Raw genomic sequence first — 10,932 nt, forward strand, 5'->3', positions numbered from 1 at the left:
TTGTCCTCGTTCCATTGCTGTATTAGTACTGCTTTTTCTGCCATCCTCCATACTACAGCCATACTTAAAACAGTTTTTAATACTAAAAATATATACTGTGTAGCTTAAAACAAAAGGCTTCATAGCCTACACATCCCAACATAGCCTTGCAGAACTGTTTATTTAACAAACAGTAAATTAGAACATCTTCGCACTTTCCATAAAGTTGTTTTTCAGAAACAAAAAAACTAAGCTAAACTACTGTAATCTTGACTCCTGCCATTTCCTCGGTTTCTGAATGATCCTGTTTCATCTACATTAAAAAGACTTATTTTACACAACATCAGGATTTAGGGATTGATCCAAAGCCCAATGAAGTCAAACGAGAGACCTTTGATTTTAATGGAGTTTGTGCAAGGTCCCTTTGCAAGGCTGATTTTTCACACATAGACACAATAAACCTATTTCAATGGACTTTTAATTCCACCACCACCCCCAGATTAAAATTTGAGGAAGGGAAAAAATGAAGTATTTTTAGGCCAGACTGAAATCAAATACTGATTGAAAGCAGTTGTGATATTAAAGTTACTTTAATAAAATGAAATTTCAGGAAAGGATTATACAGAATTGTGATCATTTCTCCCCATCAGTAGAAAACTATCCATATGGAAATCATCAGCTATACACTACAGTAAATTTTTTACTTTGCATTTTTAAGTTAGCAGTCCCCCACTAAAATATTAGGTTGCACTGTTCCTTCCATAGATTATTCTTTATTTAGAATTGAAGAGGGACAGTTCACCAAATTTTCTTCCTCAATGAGATTCTACAATTTAGTATTATCAATTTAGATTGACAAATGCATTTTATGTATTGTAAAAAAACAAGCAACTCCAGGTACAGGATAACTTAGCCTTCAAAATACCAGCAGTTAAAGAGTTGCTAAACTGATATAATACTTAAAAGAAGAGCTGTACTTAAACTAGCAAATAAATATTAGGTAAAATTACATGTTGATGTTGTTTCAGTTATTATACCTCATTATTTTTATGCCAGAAAAAGAATGAGTAATTCTGTCAGTTCTTACCAGTAATGAAGGAGTGTTGATATCTATATGTTCAAAGACTGTAAATTCCTTCTTTAATTTTACTGGTAGAAGCCAAGGCCTATGCAATTCAGCTTTCACCCAATAGCGCACGCTGCCATGTCTGCCTTCGAATGAGGTAGCAAGTGGTCTGTGCAGGAGAAAGGTCAAAGTTGAGTAAAATTTTTCTCTCTTTCCAATAACGATCAAATTAGGAATTAGTAGGTAGAACTGTATTTTTAGTGCATCATAATAAAAGAATAACTTATTTGCAAAGTTTCCATATCTCAGAAAAATATAAGATTAAAGTTAAGAGAAAATATCATCTCCAATTCATCCAACAGTAGTTTTGTAGAAGTTTTAAGAATCAATTAAAGAATTGTGCTAGAAAGTGCCAGAAGAGTACAAGTTTCCTTTAGACTTAAGAGGCCGTTTTCAAGCATAGAATAAAGCATGCCCTTCTAAGGTCAAACTAAGACCACCAAATAAAATTCACATTAGTACCATCCAATTATTGTTTTGGACATTGTATTCTGTAAGTAACTCTGTATTAGTTACTTGGCTGGTATCTCAGTGGTTTATTTTAGCTATAACCAAGTGCTTTTGTAGTTTGTTTTGCCTTAAGTACGGTAGATTAATATTTCAATTCAGAGCTCCAAATAGAGAAAGGCTATTTTGAGCATCTTCTAATTTTCCTTGACCCTGATGAGGCCATCTTAAAATATTTACATATATAAACAACAGATAAAGACTATTCTGCTCTGAATGCTGAAAGACAAAGGAAGTCCTCTTGGGGAGCTGGAGGGCAAAAAAAGATGTGGAAAGGGACTCCGAACCTTGCAGCATTACCCTTTTTTCCTCCTCTCCTCCCCCCCCCCCCCCCCCATCATAAGATGAAAGACGTGAGATTTTTACATGTAACTGGATGTGACTGGAATATAGCTTGTCTTTTCCTAAGATTTTTTGCTTTTAATCTCAAAGGAAGAATTTTTATATTGCACTATGTTTGAAATGCATCATAATAAAAGATAAGTTATGGGCAAAGCTTCCCTCCCTAACTTCCATAGGGAATAATACTAGCTGTGCTAGTACTTTACTAGAATAAGTCTTTCTGCTACAGGCTTGACATCTCTATTTGCACATCTGAAACGTTTACTTCCCCCCCCCCCCCCCCCCCCAATAACACAAACAAAAGGATTTTCTAATCTGTCTTCAATGTTTCATCCTGCCCCAGTATCCTTTAAGTCAAAATCAGTAAGGCCAGTCAGTGTCTTGTTTTTTTTCGCTATTGCTTTGCATTTGGTTGTACTGGGTCTGGCAGGGATAGAGTTAACTTTCCTCATAACAGCCCATATAGTGCTGTGCTTCGCATTTGTGGCTAGAACAGTGTTGATAACACACCAGTATTTTAGCTATTGCTGAGCAGTCTCCCACAGCATCAAGGCTGTCTCTCCAACGCCCCATTCCCAAAGCCCAATATGTTGGGAGGGGACATAGCCAGGACAGCTGACCCCAACTGACCAAAGGGATATTCCATACCATATGACATCACGCTCAGCAATAAAAGCTGAAGGGGGTGGGAGGGGGGGGAAGGGGAGGGTAAAGATGGACAGGGCTGACACAGACATTCATGGTTATGGGATTTGTCTTCTCAAGCAACCACTAACACATACTGAGACCCTGCTTTCCAGGAAGTGGCTAGACATCTGCCTGCTGATGGGAAGTAGTGAATGAATTCTTATATTTGCTTTGCTTCCGTGTACAGCTTTTGTTTTTCTTATTAAACTGCCTTTATCTCAACCCACAAGCTTGTCCATCTTATTTTCTCTCCCTGTCCTGTAGATGGGGGGGAGCGAGAGAGCAACTGCTTAGAGGGCTAGCAGCCAGCCAAGGTCAACCCACCACATTGGTTTTTTTTTAAATAAATTTTAGAAATATTCTATGGATACAAAATAGCAAGGAACAGTAAGGAGGCAGTGTCAAACTAGCATTCTTCAGGCCTCTTACTACCAGCCTTCGTTTTTTCAGTATTATCAAAGATGGCTTCATAGTTATTCCTTCAAGTCACCTGAAGAGAACTTTAGTGTTTTAATCAATGCTTCTGCCATTTTATTGGTCATCTATTTAGTCTCAAACATAATATTCCATATGCTGTTTTGTTCTTTCATATTTGAACACCCCTTCCAACTCAAGGGAATATCGGTATCATCCTTATAACTTCTATAAGAAGTGATTTTCATCTGAACCTTAAATTGACTTCTAAAAGTCTCCATATATATGGGTCATCTTCAGTGTTCCAATAACATCTACTGTAAAGCCCTGTGCTATTCACTGAAACTGATCCATAAAAGCATTTATCACCTACAGGTTCTGCTAAAGCCAGCCCCTCTAATAAGCAAATGATTTATTAGCTTTAATATTAGGTATTAGTCTAATATTCTGCCAACTTTTTTTAACCTTAATGACTTCAGCGCTTGGCTTTTACAGTAAAAGGCTCCTTCTGCCTCCCTTCTTTCATCTATTTCCAGACTCTCTCTGTCCCTTTATAATTAATTTTCCTGCAACTTGTGTTTTAGCTAATTTCCATGTTGGCAACTCCTCTACGTATAAATCTTCCCTTCACAATGTATACATTAGACACATCACATTTTTTCTGTGGGTGTGTGGCAATTTATCTTAAGACTTCTGCTATCCCTCTTGCTTCACCTTTGCTTTCCAAAACAAGTGGGATTAGGTATGGGAACGTTTCTTGCTTCATCCACCCATCCATTCGCCTATTTCCACCCTGGCTTTTTGCATAAAGGTCAGCCTGAGTACATACATCCTATTTAAACTAGAAAAAAAAAAAAAATCTCTTATTTTGTTCAAATGTGGTTAAGCTTGCCACACCCATTTCAAACTGAGCCCAAACAGTTAAACTTGTGCTGGGTTTGTGAGAGTGGCAGGGGTTTTTGGTAGCAGGGGAGGGGGCTACAGCAGCGGCCCCCTGTGAGAAGCTTCTCAAAGCTCCCCCAGCTCCAAGTCAGACCCACCTCTGGCCAAGGCCAAGCCAATTAGTGACAGTGGCTGGGCCTCTGCGATAGCATATTTAAGAAGGGGGACCTGGGAGGAGGAGTTGTAAGGAGGATATCCACGTGAACACCGAGGTCAGTGGAAGAAAGGAAGAGAAGTGGGGGGAGGTGCGCCAGTGCAGAGCCCCCCTGCAGCCTCTGGTGAGGCAGCAGGGCCGCCCCCCTGCCACCCACAGAGGTCTACCGTGGAGCGGATGCCGACCTACAGCCTGTGGAGGACCCCACACTGGAGCAGGTGACTGTACCTGAAGGAGGCCAGGATGCTGTGGAAAGAAGCAGCCCCTGCTGTTGTAGTTTGTCGCTGGGAGGATTGCAACACACGGGGGTGACCCACGCCAGAGCAGCTAGAGAAACGCTGCAATGCGTGTGGGAGGGACTCATGTCAGAGAAAGTTTGTGGAGGACTGTCTCCTGTGAGAGGGGGACCACACTGGAACAGGCGAAGAATGCAAGGAGTTTCCCCCACACACACTGAGGAGGAAAAAGCAGCAGGACTGACTGCACCCCCCCATTCCCTGCCCCTTGCGCCGCTCGGGCAGAGGAGATAGAGAAATTGGGAGCAAAGCTGAGCCTGGGAAGAAGGGTGGAAGGGGTGGGGGAAAGGTGTTTTTAAGATGTGGGAATGCTTCTCACTGTCCTACTCGGCCTGTTAAGTGGTGGTGGTGGTGTCTGAATTAAATTTATGTTCTTTTTTTCTTCCCCTAACGAGTCTATCTTCTGCCTGTGACCACAATGGGTGAGCAATCCCTCCCTGTCCTTATCTCGATTCCCAAGCCTTTGCTTTATTTCCTCCTTCCCAGTGCTGGGGGGGAGGGGGAAGAGAGAAGTGAGCAGCTGCATGGTGCTCAGCTGCCTTCTGAGCTCAAACCACAACAGCTGTTATCTTATCACTAGCTCTGATGGCCTGCATGGCTCCAGTAAAGTCTTCTTTCATTTAGAAGATACCTCAGCCACTCTGCAGGACTCAAACGACACAAACTCCCCTCCCTTCTCCCGTGAAGGGGTAAAATGCTACAAGACACAATGAGTCAATAGACCTTAGTCAAAAGAGAGAGTAACCAACTGGGCAACAATGAGGTCCTGTTTTGTGAAAAACTCTTAACCAGTTTAAAAGCAACCTCTTCAGTTTTGAAAGGGCTCAAACAAATGAATTTTTGACAATTATTAAGACTAAACTGTGATGCGATGTATGAAAGCTTTGCTTCATTTGTTTCAAAGCTTTGCTTGTGCTTTGCTTCATTTGTTTCTCAAGGACTCCTGACTTCTCAACTGTTTCCTTAGGTCCCTTCGTCTGTTTAGGTAAGATTAAAACGCTCGTTAGGCTCCCTATGTAAATCACTGATAGCAGACTCAAGGCCTTCAGTGGACACTTGGACAACTCCTAGAATGAGATAAGGGGGGGCTCGAACAAAGAGACAGAGACCCTATTATAGGGAAACTGATGCTGCTGATTTAGGAGGGAGACACCTGGACTTTACTTCACAGCACATGCTCTAGAAAGAGAGTCAACTAGCAAACACCGTGAAGAAGACTACTTACTTCCTCCCTCGACCACCAAAGACCCTCACCCTATTTTCACTACGCATGCTTGGTTTACGTAAATGAATTCTGGGAACTCATTATCATTAGATACCCCTTTCCAGGAAATCTAATGAATATGTATGATTTGTGTGTATGTAAAGTGATGTCCCTTGCTAGTTCTTGGGAGCCCTTATGGTGGAGAATCCCCAGGGCGACCCCAGCGCTGCTAATAAAGAATAGCTGCTTAACAGTTCTATTGGATTCTGACTGTTGAGTGAATTTCTTTGTTTCAGTTTAATGAGATTATGTCCTCTATTGCACGTCTGAGCACAACTCCTACTAGCCACAAGAATTTTTCTTAAGCAGGTACATATCTTAGCCTTCTCTCACACAAGCTGTGTACTCCATGCAAGTACTTACATCCGTGGAAGCCCAAAGCTGAATGCATATTCGTGCCTTCCTGAATGAATGGTGTGAAGGCCTTCTTCAGAATTGTCATCATCTAGGAGGGAAAAACCCAATATGCTATTCCACCTGTGAACATTTTACACAGCATAATATATTATATAGGTTTACTTTTCCAGAACAAGAGGGATTTATACATTCTTTACAATACTAAGAATGCAGTATCCCAGAAACAAGTCTCTCCAGTCCATTTGTATTAACTGCTAGATGTATGGCTGCAGAATTTAAGGTTAGGTGAAATTCCAAGATTCACCTTACACAAAAGCAGAAGTTAACTTATTTTAATTTATGATCTCGATTCAGAGTACTGACATAGTTGTAACTGCTGCCATTTCAAGGTCTGCCTGAAAGATCTGTAATGGAAACTGTGTTTTCCAATATGGTTCCTAGTTAATACTTAAAATGAAAGAGAGCTCTCTAATACTATTAAAGTGATCTTAATACTAAGTCTGCTACATTAATAGATTAAATTTAGTAATTCAGCTTTCTTCTAGCTCCTGCCTAGCAAGTGTCCAAAAATCGATTTTTTTTTTTTTTTGGCATTTTGGGGTTTTTTTTTGGGGGGGGGGGGGGGGGGGGGGGTGTTTGGATTTTTTTTTAAAAAAGAAGCACACAAGCACCACCTAGAAAGTACCAAACAAATTCAGGGGCACGAAAGGTGGCAAGCTGTCCAATTAATGTTGTTTAGAGCTAACATATCAAAACCTCAACGCTTAGCTCAATTTTGCTTAGACAGCAAAGGCCCAAACATTTTCCAATTTCAACAAGAAAGCTGACCTTGGTTTATAGTCATGATTCCCTGTATTGTTTTAAATGCTCCAACAAATTTGTGGTTTGTTCTGATACAGTTACCATGAAACCAGAAAAATGCTGATTTCATCAAAATAGAAAGTTATTTAGAGAAAATAATTGAGCATCTTGTATACAAAAGGGTTGGGGTAATAAACACACATATGGTGGGATTATGTAAGAGACGCTACTTATTGTTAATAGTCTGAAACAAAGGAATGTTGGTACATTAAGATATTTTTTTTTTAGTTCCCATTGTCCTACAAAAATGCTGATGCTCTAATTTCTTTAGTGCACCAGAAATGCTGAAACAAACCTATGCAAAAAATATAAAAACACTAGAATGCTATTTACACAAACACATCCTCAGCAGGTAATGTCATGAAATAAGAATCTTCAATACACTGAAAGAGCAGAACAAATGGGTTTTTTGTTAAAAAACACTTGGAGGTGTTTGTTTGTTTTTAAAAAGAGTTAAAAATAATAATCTTTTCCTTGCACATAAGTTTTTTCATCCCTTCTTCACTTCCTTCCTGCCAGATCAGCAGTCCCATTGAGCCTGAACAGCAGCAGCAGAACTGTGGTAAACAAGTACTGAGCTGTCAATCACAGACTAGGCTGGAGCAGGAGAGGACTGGCCTAAACAGGCACGAGCAGATCCCCTGCCAGCCACTCATGTACATACAGTATACATTACACCCCACTACATTTGCTCAGCAACCCTGCTCACAGCCTAGCCTGACTACCGCAGAGGTAAGGAGAGAGGAAGGGGCACCACCCATGCCTCACCATCCAGTCTCCTCATACTACAGGGACATGCTGCTGGCTTACCCCAGCCTGCCCCGCACTACGTGCAAGGTGACACCCCAATCCTGTGCTTCTCTCAGGAGCATATGCTGACCATTACTGAAAGGCGATTACAGATAGTGCTGGCCAGGAGCATGGGAGAGGAAAGACAACCAAGTGAGGGACACGAGAGGCTGCAGGCCCAAGTGTCCCAATGGCCACCCCTGCTCACAGCCCTTGCTGGCCCAGTGGATGTGCGCAGCAGGAGCTTGAATGCTTCTGTCTGTCCCCAGAGATGGGCTTTCCCAAGAAAGGCAGTGTGCCCTCTGAGCCGTCAAGGCCGACACTGCCAGGCAGGCCCTGTTCCCAACAAAAAGTGACCAGGGTGACAACACTCCCACACTCCCCCCTTAGCAGTGCAGCGCCCTACCAAGGCCGTGATCGGATCCATAACCAGGGACGGGGAAGGGAAGACAGGCAGCAAGGGAGAAAGCAGTAACTGCTGAATTGAAACACCCCACCCCCGGGTTTCGCAGCAGGGTAAACTTGTACTCCTCACTTCACAGCTAGTGCCCTCCCCCCCCCCCCCCCCCCCGTGCATACCCTGCTAACTCCTCAGGGAAGCGGGGCCCGGAGCGCCCCCAACCCCGCACAGGGCTGACCTCGGGGTGGCCAGAGCTCGTTCGCCCCACCCCCAGCACATACCAGAGTGCGGGTGAGGGAACTTGCTCCCTCAGCCTCGCTCTCCCCCCACGTCCCAGCCCCCTATAATCAGCGGCTGGCATCGCCTTAGCAACAGGCTAACAAACCCCAGCAGGCCAATGGCAAGGCGGGGACAGGGAGAGGCCTTCCGGACTATGCTAGGGTACGAGGTGTTGAGTTAAACTCCACTCCGTGCGGCGAGTGTTCGCAGTCCTGCCCCTGCAGCCGAGGGGAGGGCAGCGGTGTCCCGGGACAACTGCTTAAGTTTTTACGTGCCGCACATGCAGAGCGGCACGCACCGTCTTGCTTCTGGTGTCGGAACGTGTCAGATCTGTCCCTTCCCTGCCACCTTTTGTTCCCTTTCCAGCCCAAACCAAGCACCTACTATCGGTGCTAACTCCACTGCTACAGTATTTACTTCAGAAGTGCTTAATAAAAGGCTCGATGCAATCTGTAGTCGATCTTCTTAAAAATTGCATTTTACTGCAGAGGATCTCTACATGCTGCATATTAAAGAAAACACCAAACAAACCCAAAACAACACACCAAAACACCCGACCCAAATTATGTAATCAGTTTTAACATTTTCTTGTGCTAGGAATTAAATCATCACCACCACCTGACGTGTGCAACCAATCTGCGGAGAGAAGGAGTACTCCCTCCCTTCTTTCCAGGGCCGGTCCCAAACAGGATTGAACCGCTTCTAACAAAGGGTGGAAACTTCAGAAAAAACAAGCTTCGAGTCCCTTATACTTTCACAAGGTAACTATTGCTCACAATGTAATACTCCATTTCCATACCCAAAATAAGGGAATTTGCAGGGCACTTTCCATTTCTAGAGGGGCTTAGCAGACCAGGTTTTCATCGAATACAGGTTCCAGAACTCCCCAACTCCAAAGTGATGCTCTGATCGTACCACCATGACCTCTTATTTGGCCTTTCAGACAGATTTTTACATTTGGGTCCCTCATAGAGGAGTTGAATAAAAGAAATGGAAGCAGTTTACAAGCATACTAGTTTAGAACAAAGGAAGAAGATGGAAAATTACAGGTGGGGTGGTGATAGCATATCAAAGTAAGCCACAGGGAATCTTTTGTCTGCCAACAATGAACCAACCTTAAAAATCATCACATATCACTCTGAAAGTCAGATCTGTATCTATTATGTGTCAAAAAGTCTAGTGTTATGTTTTAATTACACTTATGATTCAATAGGATGCTACCGAAAAAGTAATTTACTGCATATCTGGTTTTGATTTAACAGTTATTTTCCCCATAGAGAAACAAATCCTGCTAAGATCACCAAGAAAAAAACCCAACATTGCATATCAAAAAAACTGCATTAAAAAATGTAAATCCTTATGAAAAGACTCTATTAAAAGGCAGGTATTTTAAGAATGTCCTGTTGCAGGTACTTTGAAAATGCACCTCAATTACGGTTTTAATATTAAGTAAACATTCAAATAATCAAAAATAGAACCTAACCAGCATGTCCTCATCTTTAGAAATAGCGAGCTCTACGAGACTGCACATTAAAAAGGGATAAACCAAGACAATGCAAAGATGTGTCTTTTTCTGGAAAAATGCCTGCATGCGGTGAACAAATAAGCAAAAAGCTTACCTCTTTCATGCCCAAGTAGAACATCCTTATGGTTAAAATACTCTACTTCTTCAGTGTAATTTTGTGTATAGGCAGTGTTGGATCCAGCATTTCTAGATTCAGTCCAACGTACTTTTGCATGCCCTCTTGCATGAATTTTAAGAGATTTTACTCTAATTTCCCCAGTAACTTCTAAAGTGACCCTCCCTGAGACTGTGTCCCCACTAGAATAGACGGGGATATTGCTGTCATTGAGACAGTCAAAGCTTATGATCAAACTCTTCACCTTTCCCAGCACCATATTTTATAATAAATCATATAAAAATATGCTGTAAAGAAAAAAAAATAGCCAAGTTTTCATACAAAACACACTCTTCACTTTACACTGAACAATACCTCTGCTACCCAAAGAGCCTGCCAACAAGACCAAGCGTGTCCCCTACAAGCCCTTCATCAGAATTGCTGGGAAGAAAAGAAAAAAAAACAAAAAAAACAAAAAAGCAAAAACGACAGCAGCAACCACCCAACACCACAATCCCCCTACAAAGACAACTGCCTGTACGCTGCTAGCTCACTTTAAGAACAGCTTTGTGAAAAACAACCCCACCGCGCATGCGCAAGCCGAGTCGTGGCAGCGGTTTCCTCAGCCGCTTGCGCGCATCTTCACTGTTATGTGCGGCTTTTTTGTGCTATTGCTTCCGTTTCGTGCGGAGAGCTGGAGCACTCCCTGGTGGAGCTGGGGCTCCACTGCGAGTTCGCAGTGTGGTGTCGAGATAGGTACTGAAGAACTGAGAGAAAAACGTCTGTGGTGTGTGAGGGTTTCTTGTCCGGAGGGCTTTGACGTCTCGTCTCACTGCCTGGCACGGCCTGGGGGCCCCGGCTGGCTGGCCGGGAGGTGTCTCGGAAGGAGCTAGCAGCGGGCGGTGAGCTCCGGGCC

The 10,932-nt window shown here is 42.8% G+C and overlaps 1 protein-coding gene across 5 annotated transcripts in view; it reads right to left on the bottom strand.

Moving 5' to 3' along the window:
• LOC141917558 (arrestin domain-containing protein 3-like) overlaps positions 1-10,672 on the bottom strand; it is a 50,140-nt gene extending 39,468 nt beyond the window's left edge. For 2 of the 5 annotated variants that reach the window (XR_012621316.1, XM_074810831.1), the window contains exons 1-3: positions 10,017-10,672; positions 6,075-6,156; positions 1,067-1,214 (exon numbers count right to left, since the gene is read on the bottom strand). Coding sequence is in view for 4 of the 5 variants with exons in the window: in XM_074810831.1 (XP_074666932.1) it covers positions 1,067-1,214; positions 6,075-6,156; positions 10,017-10,296 (510 nt within the window). In the remaining variant the exon portion in view is untranslated. The remainder of the gene's footprint in view (positions 1-1,066; positions 1,215-6,074; positions 6,157-10,016) is intronic. The other 3 variants (XM_074810834.1, XM_074810833.1, XM_074810832.1) reach the window with 2 other exon arrangements.
• Positions 10,673-10,932: the final 260 nt, after the last annotated feature.

This window comes from Strix aluco, chromosome W (assembly GCF_031877795.1).
Source record: "Strix aluco isolate bStrAlu1 chromosome W, bStrAlu1.hap1, whole genome shotgun sequence".
In the NCBI taxonomy this organism is placed as follows: Eukaryota; Metazoa; Chordata; class Aves; order Strigiformes; family Strigidae; genus Strix; species Strix aluco.